The sequence below is a fragment of the Narcine bancroftii genome, chromosome 1 (assembly GCF_036971445.1).
Source record: "Narcine bancroftii isolate sNarBan1 chromosome 1, sNarBan1.hap1, whole genome shotgun sequence".
In the NCBI taxonomy this organism is placed as follows: domain Eukaryota; kingdom Metazoa; phylum Chordata; class Chondrichthyes; order Torpediniformes; family Narcinidae; genus Narcine; species Narcine bancroftii.
The window spans coordinates 253609625-253624446 of NC_091469.1; the positions used below are offsets into that span (position 1 = coordinate 253609625).

Genomic DNA, 14822 nt, shown 5'->3' on the forward strand with positions numbered 1-14822 from the left:
TACTGAACACAGCCCAAAACATCACAGGCAAAACCCTCCCCACCATCAAGAACATCCAATTGAGAGCACTGTCAATTGAGAGCACCAGCAATTATCAAAGTTCCCCACCACCCAGCACCTGCTCTATTCTCGCTGCTGCCATCAGGAAAGAGGTATAGGAGCTACAATACTTGCACCACCAGGTCAGGAACAGCTGCAACCCATCCACCATCAGACTCCTCAACATCAAACTCAATCGGACTTATTTAAAGGATTCTTACTTTTGCACTCTACTTTTTCTTGCTATATTGCAGTCAGTTTGTTTATATTTCTTTATTTGTTTATTTATCTACAATTCTTCTTTTTCCTGTGGGCTAGCTAGTTGGTAAGTGCTAATTCTGCCTCACCTGCAGGAAAAAGAATCTCAGGGTGGTATGTGATGTTCAAAGTTCAGATTTATTGTCAGAGTACATTCAGTACATGACAAAAGAGCTGGTTCTAGACTTGAAGTGATGCACCTTGGATAATGACTAAGGAGAAATATTCTTCAGCAAGTGGCCAGCTTCTAAAGGGTGAACAGGAGCAGGGGAAATTTGGGGTATATTAAGAGAGCTCTGGCATGCTAATAAATGTTTAGAAAAGCATATGAAATATTTGGTGTCATAAATTAACAATACAAAAGCAAGAGATGTTGAATCTGTGCAAATATGATTGACCCAGAACTGTAGTTAATCTGTCTGATTCTGGTCACCACATTTTTACATGTTTGAAAAGAGTGTTCAGGAAAATATTGATCAGAATGGTTCAGAGGCATGGCATTTAAGCTACAAGTTAGAATGAAAAACCTCAGGTGACTACTTGGATTGAAGAAGGATGATTGATTGAATTATGCATGACAGATCTCAGAATGGTGAGTAGAAAGAAGCAGTTCCCATTTATGGGACATTTCAAAGACCAGGATTTAAAATGTTGCACAAAAGAACAAAAGTAAATGTGAGGAAAATCTTGTATTCATGGAATAGTTAGGATTTAGGAATCTGCCTTCAAGTATGGTAGAATCTGAATCAATCATTGTTTTCATTGATTGAATTGTAGAGCACTTGAGAATTTATAGGATATGGGGGAAAAGGTGACAGAATGGATTGTTGTTCCAGCAGGAGGTAGTGTGCGCATGATGGGCTGAATATTCGTCTGCATCAGAGCAATGTTATGATTCCTTCTATAACACAAATTAAACACTGAGAATGATAACGTGGCTGGTGCTCACACAGTATCTTCTATTTATTATTTTTTCCTTGAGCTTTCGGTGAATTTCTAGAAAGACTACTATACATTTCAAAAGGACATTTTTTCCCTTTAAACTTCCCTGAAGTATTCCATATATATGCAGAATAAATAATGTAGTGTATTCTCACTCCATTAAAAGGAATGCAATTAATTCACACTGCAGAATTAGATGTGTGGAACTACAATACCACCTTTTGAATTACAGGATTCATTAAGACACATCCTTGAATGTGAACTTAGGAAATTTTCAGTTGTGTTTGTATCTTGGAGTAGCTGTGACAATGTTTTTTTTACACAGCTTCAGTGTTCCGGGAAATTATTCCCATTTTCCTGGAATGCATGCTGTGTAAAAAGCTGGGAACTGGAATGGTACCCCTATTCCAGTTCTGACTATTTTCCTCCTCGATCCCTTGTAATTTTTCCGGAATGCCTGACGTGATTTTCAAATTTGAGGAAGCTTTGCTCACCAAAAGTAGTGCACAATGTAATCACAGTGCATTGACAGCAGACAGATTACATGTTGATTAAGTACAAATAAAATGAGCATTTTCATTCTCGTGCTTATTTTGAAGGATCTGTCAGACCGTATGATACACGTCACAGTCGATGTCGACACGGTGGCACTGTACAATCAGCCTCCACACACTGTAAGGCCGGTATGCTGCCTAATATCACTGACAGAAATAGAGATTTGCAGATTAGGTCATTCCTGTGTGAATGACTAACGCCGGCTGGGATGTCAGAGGCTCTTCATAAACTGTAAAATCCCACGAAGACTGTGTAAAAATCATAAATGCTTCCAGGTATTCGTATATTATAAATTTGAAGAGGTTTCCTTGCTATGATCTGACATTGTCTAAACTTCATTGGTTTCTGGTGTAGCACTAGCTACAAGGGGAGTTGAAATTACAAGATGATGCACAGCAAGTTCACACACTCCTAATGGATTATTCAAACTGGCCGTGCTGCGCCTTATAAGCTGTCTCTAAGTCCAGCCCACATGCAGGCGGTGCCATCACGGTGCAGAAGGATGTGCATGCGCGTTCCACCCAATTGGTGAAGAAGACCTGGCAGCTGTATCTTGAGGAGGCTGGTCCACTGCCGTGGCATTAACAATGCAGAGCCGGATTTCCTGCAATTTAGATGTGCGCTCCCACCCTCCCCCCCACCCCCAGAACCGATGTTAGCATGCTATTACCCCCGAACGAAGTGGGGCTGGACCCTTTGGAGGTCATCCCCGGCACTTGGACTGCGCTGGCATGACTGACTGGCTGAAGTTGATGTGTGCCCCCGATGGCCAGAGTGAAAGTTTTGCCCGTGCTCTAGAGACCTTATATGGGCCCCTCATAGGGTCATTAGAGGGGGGCGTAATGTGACCCAAGGCAGACAAAAACAAAGTCTGCATTTAATAAGTCCTGAGGCATGGATGCGGGCTGGTGCCCATGGTGCTGCGGGATGGGGGGGCGCGGGTGGTGCTAGGGAGGCTAACCTGTCTCGTAGTTTCTGTAATGCTGCTCTCCCCTCTGTGTCCAAATCTTTGGATGGTGGGAGGAATTCACCTGGCAGAGTTAACTGGGTACCATACACCATTTCTGTGGAGGAGGCCTGCAGGTCTTCTTTGGGTGCAGTGCAGATGTCTAGGAGGACCCAGGGGAGTTCATCCATCCAGTTGGGCCAGTTAAACTGGCCATGAGAGCCGACTTCAGGTGGCGGTGGAGCATTCAATGAGGCCATTGGATTATGGGTGGTAGGCAATGGTGCGATGCAGCTGAGTGCCCGGGAGAGTTGCCAGCTATGTCATACCACAGCAACTGTACGCTTCAGTCTGTGGTGATGTGAACTGGTGTCCTGAACCTTGCAATTCAATGTGAGCAGTGCCCTGGTGCAGGAATCAGTGGAAGTGTCTTTTAGCAGAATGACTTCTGGCCATACTGTTAGCAGATACTGGGCATCCCAGAAGACAGGTCGCGGGCAAACGATATCAACATGTATATTGTCAAACTGCCTTTTCAGAGGGTCAAATTGATGGACAGGGGCCTTCACATGTTGGTGGACCTTGGAGGTCTGACACTGGGTACAATTGCAGGCCAGTTGGGCAACCTGCTTCCTCAAGCCGTGCCATCTGAACCACTTTGCCACCCTGCGAACTGTGGTTTATATGGACAGGTGGGTGAGGTCATGGATGGCGTGGAAAACCTTGCGTCTCCATTGCTGTGGTACAACTGAGCATGATGAGCCGGTGGAAACGTCACATCAGTGCGTTGCAGCTGTCTGGCAGGCTGATGTCCTTAACGCGGAGGCCACTGATGGCTGTCTGAAATGCCTGTGTTTCCTCAACCTCGTTTTGGGCTCGCACCAGCTGGGAGTAGTTCAACCTGGGGTCAACGTTTAGATGGTGGGCCTAGAGAGGGTGTCGGCCACAACATTGTCTTTACTGGAGAGGTGTTGAATGTTGGTGGGGATATATATATATGCGATTGGTAGTATATGCGATTGGTGGCATTGCTGGCGTGCAGACCAGGGATGTGAGGGGCTTGTGCTCGGTGAAGACTGTGAATGGCCTGCCCTCCAGGAAATAACGGAAATGTCTAATGGCAAGATAGAGAGCCAGTAGCTCCTTGTCGAATGCATTGTATTTAAGCTCTGGGGGGGGCATAGGTGGCAGCTGAAAAAGGTTAATGGCCTCCACTGACCATCGACAGACTGCTCGAGGTCACCCCTGATGCCTGTTGTGGATGCATCAACAGTGAGGGCTGTGGGCACATCTTATCTGGGAGGTACGAACAAGGCAATGGTGGCCAGGACATTTTTAGTTGTGGTGAAGGCTGTGTCGGCCTCCTCTGTCCTTCTGCTTGGCCGACATCATGGTGAACAGGGGATGCATGATGCGTGCTGCGGTTTTAGAAATTAACCATCCCGGTGAATTCCTGGAGGCCTTTGAGGGTGTTAGGCCGGGTAAACTGGCATATGGCTGCGACTTTCTCTGTTAATGGTATCGCCCCGTTTGCGGTGATATTGTGGCCCAGGAATTGTATGGATTCTTTCCTGAACTGACACTTTGCCAAGTTGACCGTGAGGCCAAAGTCAGACAGGTGGGTGTAGAGTCTGTGGAGATGGTCCGGGTGTTCTTTATGGTCCTTGCTGGCAATGAGGATTCATCCAAGTAGATGAACACTAAGTCCAAGTCTCTGCCCACCACGTCCATTAAGCTCTGGGAAGTTTGCGCTGCATTCTTGAGGCCGAACGGCATGTGAAGGAATTCAGAGAGACTGAATAGGGCGATGATGTCCGTCTTCCCAATGCCGTTGGGGTGGATGGGAATCTGGTGATAGTTACGCATTAGATCGACCTTTGCACCATGTAGGTTGGCCATGAAGTTTTGTATATGTGGGACTGGGGAGTGGTCAGGCATGATGGAGTCGTTGAGGCGGTGGTAGTCTCCACAGGGCTGCCACCCACCTGAGGACTTGTGGACCATGTGAAGTCAGTGCGAATTCCTCTTTGGTGTGGAGCAGGGAGCCCTGAATCAGGATGTGGTGCTGCACCCTGTGCCATGGCATAGTGGAGGTAAACTGTGGCCTTAGAATGGATGGGAATTCATCCACGATGCGACTATTTATCTTTTGGGGCATTCACTGTGGCCATGCTTGCGTTACCAGCGTTGGCTGCTTTAAGCTGGACAGTCTGGAATGTCTGCGCATGGACCAGGCGTTTCACTTTCAAGTCCACCAGCAGTCTGTGTGCTCGTAGAAAACCTGCGCCGAGGAGTGGTGTGTCCACCGTGGCGAGTGTGAAGTCCCACTGGAAATTCTCTCCATCAAGTTGTATTTGGACATTGTGCGTGCCAAAGGTCTTGATGGCGATGTTGTTTGCCACCCAGAGGGTGGGATCTCGCGAGCATGTTTGTGTCTCCAGCACGGTTGGCGGGATGACACTGAATTCAGCCATTGAGTTGACCAGGAACTGCCGGCTACTGTTCCTGTCGATGACATGTAACAGGTTATTGGTGTGGCCAGCCACCATAGCCATTAGTGGCGGCTGGCCTTTGCATTTTCTAAAAATGAGCAGGGCCGCCTGCATTTTCGTGCATGTGACCCCAGCTTTGGTTGGTTAAAAACAACAGCTCGTGTTTGGTACCTCTGCTGATTTGCTGGGGTGTGGTTGCGCTCAGCTCGAGTGGGTACCGGTCTGCTGACTTGGATGGGAACGTACCACCTGGTAGATGGCAAATTCATTTTCGAGTTTTGTGCGCCACAGAGTGTCTGCTCTGGCCACGACCTTGTGGGGATCTGAAAAATCCATGTCCACCAACAGCAGTTGCATGTTGTCTGGCATCTGCTCCAGGAAAGCCTGTTCAAATATGAAATGTGGCTTGTGGCCCTCTGCTGGTGCGAGCATCTCATCCATGAGGGCGGATGGTGTTCTGTCTCCTAGGCTGTCCAGGTGCATGAGGCTGGCAGCGCACTGTTATCTGCATAGGCCAAATTTGCTTAGGAGGACTGTCTTGAGGGCTGGGTATTTACCTTCCTCCGGAGGGTCGTGTATCAGCTCGTTCATCCTGGCTGTGGTCTCTTGGTCCAGGGAGCTGACAACATAGTAAAACTTTGTCGAGTCGGAGGTAATATGACTGAGGTGAAACTGAATTTCTGTTTGTCTGAGTCAAGTGTGTGGGCAAAACGTCCAGAAGGTTGGCAGTTTCAAGGCCACTGTGTTGTCTGCTGCAGCGTCTATGTATTGAGTCCAGAATCGTCTGGGCTCATCGGGGTCACCAATTGTAGCGGTAGCTATAAGGGGGGTTGAAATAATGAGACTGACACACAGTAAGTTCACTTGCGCTCCTAACGGTTTACTCAAAAAGCCCACACTGCACCTTATAAGGCTGCCCCTAAGAGCTGCCCGCACGCAAGCGGTAATGTCACGGCGCAGCCGGATGCGCATACACAGACCGCTTGATTGATGAAGAAGATACACCTGGCGACGCCATCTTGACGCGGCCGCTCCGCTGCTGTGGCCGGAACAAATGCATAGCCGGTTTGCCTGCGTTTTAGATGTGCGCCACCACACTGCCTTCTATTGTCCATTCAAGTTGCATGTTCTACATTTGAATTGCATTTTTAAGCTCCATTCACAATGTTTGCCACTTAAACTGTTTGCTTAATAAAAGCAGGAAATGTTTAAAAGATTCTGGGTCAGGCAGTGCCTGTGGAAAGAGAATCGTTGATATTTCAAGTCTGAGAGCATTCTGCAGAACTCGGAGTTGAAAAATTAGCTCAGTTTCTTTTTCCATGGATACTGTCTGACTTGCTGATTGTTTCCAGCATTTTCTGTTTTTATTTCAGACATTTAGCATGAGGAACAGTTTTGGTTTTCATTTAACTTGTAATCAAGCAGTTTCTCTGATCTGAAGGACAATAGGCAGGATGGAACAGTTAATTACTAAACCTCTTGGCCCGTATTCAGCTACAAGAGGAGAAGAAGAAAGACCTTTGAGTAAAGAGCTTAAACTTTTCAGATTGTGCCTCACAGATATTTTCCTTTGTGGCATTGGAATTTGAGCCTGTAATCCCAGTTTATAGCAAAATATTTAGTATTTCTTGTTTAACTGTGTGCAGGAGACTGAATTGAGCTCTTTGGTCATATTGATGAAAAGTGCTGAGGTTACTGGGCACAGAGGCCATTCTTCTGTCGTGCTGTCCCCACGCAGTGCAGCCTAATGCCTCAGCCAAGGTGCTGATCGATCGGATCGGACGGAGCCCAGGGAAGCCAAAATGTGGCTGATCAGCATCAACTCCACTGCAACAGCTGTTTTCCAACATGCAACACTGCTGCCTGCTGAGTGGCAAGTCAGACGACCTATCCTACGGCTGGAGGTCTCGTCGCAGGACCACTATTTTGCATCACCAACATTTGTATAAATAATAAATAAGAAAGTGACAGACGATACATTTAATGACTTTCCCCTCGGGTGCTTGCAGCCATATCAAGATTAATTATTAATTCCTGCAAACTGCAGGAGAAACCCCGATGGTTGACAGTCTGAAAAGAAATCGGTTTTAATATAACAAGTAATCTCAGAGGGCTTAATTTTTCTTGCTGTTACTTGGGATTTTTATGCATAGATATTAGCCTAAAAATGACTGTGAGAAAAATTATGGTTTTAATGAAAGGCAACATTTAATGTGAAACAAGCAGTGCTTTACAAGTTGTTGAAGTAACCATTATACAACATGCATTCTCTGTCAATGTTGACCATCAAGCACCATTTACAATAATCAGACACTAATCCCATTTTATTCTCCCCAGTTTCCCACCATTCCTCCCCAGATTCCACCACATACTTGAGGGATTTGACAGCAGCTGATTAACCTACCAGGCCACTTTGGGTTGTGAGACAAAATGCGAGCATTGGAAGAAAGAAATAATGTGCAAACTCCACTCCAATGTCACTGTGCCTCTGTGACACCTTGCATTTGAATCAGGAGATTTTCATTAATATATGATGTTGATAGCCAAATAACATGAACTAGGATATTTTTGGTGATGTGTGGAGACGATGGAAGAATCTAAGAATTTTTATAAATATACACTATTGCAGAAATGGTTAAATTCAAGAGCATACAGTGACGGTATTAGGAAAATTCTCTGCCAATTGTAATACAGAGCCTCCTGCAGTGATTTTTGGAAAGTGGTTTGAATCTATTTTGTTCTCATGGACTGTGGGTGATGATGCCAAGAAGCATTTATTTTGCCCTTGATTCAGGAAAGCAATGAAATATTGGAAAGCTGCATTTAAGTGATAATTAGTAGCATATCTCCAGAATAACATTGTGTTGGTTAATATTGCACAAAACTAAAAAGACCTTAAGCTGGCCATTCTAATTAGTACCATGCAGGGTGAGAAATAAAAATTCCACTATCTTGTGTTGAGTAGCGTTCATTGAGAATTGTCTTTTAGTCAGTTTCTTACCCTTAGCCAAATGGACCTTTAGAAACTGATTATAATGGTTGAACGAGCAAATTGTGAATTGAACAATGTAAAAGGGATGAATGGTTCAAAATGTAGCATTCAGACGTGAGAATAAAGTTATGGAAATGGCACCACCTGTAAATTTCTCTTCAACACACAGCCATCCTTGCTTGGAAATGCATTGTTTCTCATTCACTGTTGCTGGGTTTACTTCTTATCCTATTGGGATACCTTTACCATTCAGAGTTAAACAGGAATGTTTGCAATGCTGGGATTGTAGTGGTACACTCAAAAGTGCTGGAGAAACTCAGCAGGTCACACATCATCTATAGGAAGCAAAAGCCAACCAACATTTTGAGCCTGAGCCCTTCATCAATGTATGAGCAAAAAAGCAGGCAGGTGCCTGAATAAAAAGGTGGGGGTGGGTGGGGAAGGAAAGGTGAGGAGGGATGAAGGGGCAGACTAAAAGGTAAGAGCTCATAGGTGGGAGGATAGAAGAGAAAAATAATCCAGCAGGGCACTCTCCAATGAGACAGCATTATCATAGACCTCCTGCTTCCATTAAACCTTCCCTAGCCCAAGTCTCTCTCATTCTCTATCCCACTGTCTCATTTCCTCCAGCTCCTCTCCACTTTCCTTTCCCTCTTCATTTAGAGAATTGCCCCTCTCCATCACCTCATTTTTTATCATACCCTCCCACCTGTTTCCACCTCTTAACTGTTCGCTTCTCCCCCGCCCCTTCTTCCCTCTTCTCCTCCCCCTCACCTCTCCTTTTTATTTCGGTGTCTGCTAGCTTTTTGCTCATACCTTGGCATGTGAAACATTGGTTACCCTTTACTTCCTATAGATCCTGCGTGACCTGCTGAATTTCTCCAGCACTTTTATGTTTACTGTTCTGACATTGCCTAAATAGATAACAGAGAAAGTTGCCATCTCTCATGAGGTTTTAAATAACAACCCTTACCCCCATCTCAACAAAAGGCGTCCATGTTCCTAGTCAAAGTGAATCCTGTCCAATGTCCTGATCAACAATTTTCCTTCACCTATTCATGTGCAAATTTAGGTCTTTTATTTCTATGCCCAACTGCAACCACTTCACAAAAAAATTGTCCTTTAAATGAGCATGCAGAGGATGTGAAAGTTAATATAGAAATCGAAGTTGTTCTTTTTACCTTGAACAATATTTAATATTTCTGATGTCCTATTTTCTTGTCCAGGTGAAACTGTTCGTGCTGGCGAAGCATTGTGTGAAATTAAAACTGACAAAGCCATTGTTACCTTTGATTCGAACGAAGATGGTGTTTTAGCAAAAATCATGGTAAGAAAAATAATTTTAGATCAAGAGAGCCTTTTATCATCAAACATAAATATGGCAGAATCAAGGACAAGGACAGATGACTGAAAACTAAAGGGGGAATTACCTGGTACTGCCAGTGCATCTTGCAGTGGCTGGAAAGAGGAATAGAATTAGCAAAGCTTAACTATGTGGAGATGATCACCAGCTGAAATGGTGATTGCCAGTTCTGAGCTATGTGGCTAGGGTTTTTTTGCCTGTGTTGTTTTGATTTATTTGTATATAAACTGTCCAGTGAGATGTGATTTCAGGTACTGGGAAAGATGAAGCTATTTCTGTCAATGTTAAAAATTTGATTTTTTTTTCTTGGTTACTGGAGTTGTAGGAAATTTTTGATACGTCAGTATTTACAAAAATGTTGTATGATTAATGTTGCTGTCCTCTGGTTTATTTGTTCCCAATTTCTCTTTCCTTTAATTGGCCTGTATTTTAAAAGTAGTTATCAACAATCTTGAGTGATATTTCTGGGCCTTTGTCATAAACAAGGTCAAGAAGACACTCTTGTCCAAACAAATGGATCAGATGGTATTTATTTTGCGTGAAGTCTTGTTGACAACTGACACAAATTATTATTATGTAGAAGAAACATGTATTGAATGCTCGTTACTCAACTATTGGAATCCTTCGTCTCACAATGCCTGATTGTTGAAATGACGTTAACTGCCACTGAACCAGACTTGGTTAATAGAGATTGGTGTGTAAACCTCTTGTGTTTGCAGCTGGATTGTGCACAAGGACTCTTGACGGACATCTTCGAGGAAAATAATTTGTAAATTGAGCAAATCTATCTGAAAAGTTATGATGTAATTGCTTTGGAAATTAAATGAATTCTGAGCTTTTCCATAATTTGGGTATGAAACCTTTAGGTTGGCAATCCATTCCAGCATGAAAGAGTGGGACATTGTTGGAAGTGTTACCCTTCAGATGAAATACTATACCAAAGCATGTCTGCTGATACAGCAGGATGTAAAATATCCCATGCCATTATTTTGAGGAATAACCATGAAGTTTTCAGTGTACTACCTTTCATATTTAACCTTTCAAAGATTATTATTGAAACAGATTATCTTGTCATTTATTACCATTCTGTTTGGACATATTCTGTTTTCAAATTATTTGTACAGTATATGCATCGACTAAGGACCGCCTGAACAGTTCATTGTAAAACATGTATTGATAGAAAATATTTAATATGTGGCATACGGCCATCACATATTGTCCTTGAGAGAATGACCATAACTGATGTTACTTTCACAGTATTTCTGGGTAGGATTTGTATCCAGTGATGGTAAAGAAGTGGCGATTGTTTTTCTAGAAAACATGGCAAGACCTGAAGGTTTCCATCTATGCCTGCTGCTTTGTCCTTCCAGTTAGTGGAGCTAAAAAAAAACCCTGGCGAAGAAGACCAGGCTAGTAAGTACACTGCATTTTGTAGGTAGTACTTATGAGGGCTGGCGATAAAGGATCTGAATGCTCAAGATGCTTGTGGAGTGCTAATTCGTATTTCTCCTCTGGATGGCGTTGAGAAGCTTGAGTATTGTTGGATCTGCGCTATCCAGACACACAGAGAGTACAATATTTCATTGTTCTGACTTGGACATGGTTACTGTTATTACAGAATCAGCGACCTCGGTTTGGATCCGGTGCTGTCTGTAAGGAGTTTTTACGTTTGCCCTGTATCTGGATGAGTTTCTTCCTCCTTCCTTTCAAAACAAATCCCTATGGGTTTGTAGGTTAAGCAGTGTATTTGGGCATCAGGGGCTTGTGGGCTAGAAGGGCCAGTTACTATGCTGTATGTCTAAATTTAAACTTTTTTAAAAAGGAGGAGAGGCTTTGGGTTTCAGGATCCACTTATCACTGAAGTCATATTCAACCTCTGATCTCTTGTAGTCACAATTTGTATGCTATGTTTCTAGTTAGTAATGAATCCAGAATGAGTGATGGTAATGACATTGAGCATCAAGGTTTGAAGGTTTGACTTTTTCTTTTAGCAGCAGTCACTGCTTGGCATTCAAGTAGTGTGTATTACTTGCTTGTTATGGTCCATGCAGATATGGCCTGCTTCATTTATTGAATGCTGTGATGAAATTGAACATTGATTAGATAAAGATAGTATCATAGTGGCCCACGCCCAAAGACGCCCAAGCACTTCATACCAGCAGTGGCACACATCATGCGAGCCCCTCTTTGCTGATGAATGGGGCAACCGCGTGGACCTGGCAGTGCCACCAGCTGTCGTCCCAGGTGACCTTCGTACAGCGGGAACTCTGGTGGGAATGCCTGCCAATCTGAGGTCGGCGCTTCGATGACACGGGACCCTAAAGTCAGCACCAGGGCCCCATTATAAGCGGAGCTGCCAGTGCAATAAATCAATCTTCAATTTAGACTCTTCGTGTGCCTTCCTTCCACACTCGTCATAGCGCATATGCTACATTGGTGACCCGGCAGTTGGACCCAAAGATGACAGATCAAACAGCCAGCGACCATCCATGTGGTCTCTCTCTGGCTTCCGATGTTCTGAGTGTCGCAGCCGCACGTGTGGTTCGAGCAGGCCAAGGTACCGTTCCAGCTTCGCCACATCACTGCCGACGGCACCTGCTACTTCTACATTGTGAGCAACCTCAATCAGGACACAGCAGCAAAGGTCGTAAATTTCCTATGGCATCCTCTGGAGCAAGGCAGATACGTGGCCCTCAAAGAGCTACTAGCCCAGAATGAGTGTGCTGCCCAATTGCTGCATGTGGACGGATTGAGGGATAGGGTCCCATCACCCGTAATGAGCAAGATTCTCACATTAACTGAGGACCACAAGCCTTGCCACCTCGTCGAGCAGATTTTTCTGGATATACGGACCTTGCTCACAGATGAGGACTTTAGTGACCCTCAGAGGGTCACTGCCCGAGTGGACATGCTCTGGAGAGCAAAGAAGGACACCATCGCTGTCGTAGACCACATCAGCAAGCCCCATGAATGGCCCCCAGTGAGATCAATGCCAGCGGAGAGGTGTTAAATCCCTTGGACAGCTATGCTTCTACCATCAGTGATGGGATGCAGAGGCCTATTGATGCTGCCCACCCTGCAGGTTTTCGGGAAATGCCCTGGCCAACTGTCATTGATGGCTGTGGCGATTGGCCCACATGATAGCCTCTTCCACATCTGAGACTTCCTGTCGGGCAGGCGTTTCCTGGTTGACATAGGTACCGAGATTAGCATCCTACCCCCTTGCAGGCTTCGACACCCGCAACGGAAAGCGGGGCCCAGCACTGAGGGCAGCCAACAGCTCCTCCATTCAGACTTTTGGTACCTGCACCATCCCCTTTTATTTCGGCAACAGCTGCTTTACATGGACCTTTACCCTAGTAGCAGTGGCACAAATGCTTCTGGGGATGGCTTCCTTTGGGCCCACTACTTGCTGGTTGACCTCAAGGGATGGTGCTTGGTGCAGGGCAAAACCTTTCAGACTCTACTTCTGGGAGAAGTCAAGCTATCTGCACCGCCCACCTCCCCCCCCCCCCCCACCCCCCAACCTGGACTCTATAACGCTCTCAGACACTGAATTTGCCCACATCCTGGCAGAGTTCCCCTCGATAGTGGCGCCACAGTTCTCCGCGGCCGAGCCAAAGTACAGCATAAGGCACCACATACTGACCGAGGAGCTCCCTGCTCCATACCAGGGCATTCCAACTCCCTCCCGAAAAACTCAGCCTGGCGAAGGAGTAGTTCAAAAAGATGGAGGAGCTTGGAATTGTGTGGCACTCCAACAGTCCCTGGGCCTCTCTCCTCTACATGGTGCCTAACTCGTCAGGGAGTGGAGACCATGCCCCCAACTCAACGAGGCCACCACACCTGACAGATATCCTGTGCCCCACATTCAGAACTTTACCACCAACCTGCACGGGGCACAGGTGTTCACCAAGGTGGACCTCATCCTGGGGTACCACCAAATCCCAGTTCACCCCCAGGACATCCTCAACACTTCAGTCATAACCGTCTTTAGTTTGTTTGAATTTATCTGCATGCCCTTTGGTCTAAAATCCGGCACAAACATTCCAGCAGCTGATGTACGCGATGGGCCGGGTCCTCCCATTTCCATTCTATTTGGACGTATCCTTATCACCAGCTGCAGCCACAAAGACCATGCCACCCACCTGAGGCAACTGTGCACCTGGCTGAGTGAGTTCGGGGTGACCATCAACCCCACTAAGTCCCAGTTTAGTGTGGACACCATCGATTTCCTGGGGCACAGGATTAACAGGCACGGGGCCAAACCCCTCCCCAAAAAGGTTGAGGAGGTCCAGCACTTCAATAAGCCACGCACGGTGAAAGGACTTTTACCACAGGTTCATACCAGCAGTGGCATACATCATGCGCCCCCCCTCTTTGCGCTGATGACCAGCAAGGCAAAAGACATTGCTTGGGCCGAGGAATCCTCCAGGGCATTCCAGAGTGCCAACGCCACCCTCCTAGTCCACCTCAGTCCACAGGCACCTACCGCAATAAATCAGTCTTTGATTTCGATTCCTCGTGTGTGTCTTCCTTCCACACTCGTCGTAGCGCGTACCCTACAGTATGCACATTTAAATTAGGGGACATGTTTGAGTATACTATTTTCCTTATTTTTCTGCTTTTGTAGTCTTCTGGCCTATCACCTATCAATTATTTGCACACTGTCAGGAGAATCAATCCAGGGAACCCCAAGTGTGTCTGTACTATGACTTTTTCTTCAAGAGAAAAGCATTCGTCATTTCTTACACTATGTAATTAGGACAGAGAAGGTAAGTGTCCTGACACAAAACATTGACCATTTCTACCCAAGGATGCTGCCTGACCTGCTGAATTCATCCAGCTTCTCATTTATAACTTGAATATTTTCATGGTTAGGATCCATGAAAATGCTGGAACTGGCCTCAATATGTGTTTTGAATAGAAAATTATGTTTATAATGTAGCCAAACCTACCTTAACATTGTTAACCTGCAAACCAGTGCAATGTTAATTGAGCTTCCTTGCATAAGTGTTTTAAAAAATCATGTCTTTTTGTGTGGCAGATTTCCTGTTAAATTTGCATCCATGCATTTGAGAATTGCCATAAAATTCACTGTATGTATTAGCTTTTTGGCTATTTTAGGAAGGAGGCCAGAGTGGCAGCTGGTGATGTGATCGCTTGTGCATCGATGTGCCTAATTCGCAGAGTATCTGCATGTAGTAAAATTTGGGCTCAGTGGAATTTTACATT

The 14822-nt window shown here is 45.2% G+C and overlaps 1 protein-coding gene across 6 annotated transcripts in view; it reads left to right on the forward strand.

The window, feature by feature from the left end:
• Window positions 1–14822, forward strand: part of pdhx (pyruvate dehydrogenase complex component X) — a 236418-nt gene that overhangs the window by 22890 nt on the left and 198706 nt on the right. For all 6 annotated transcript variants that reach the window (XM_069895573.1, XM_069895582.1, XM_069895612.1 and 3 more), the window contains exon 3: window positions 9451–9551. In XM_069895573.1, the coding sequence (XP_069751674.1) occupies window positions 9451–9551 (101 nt within the window). The remainder of the gene's footprint in view (window positions 1–9450; window positions 9552–14822) is intronic.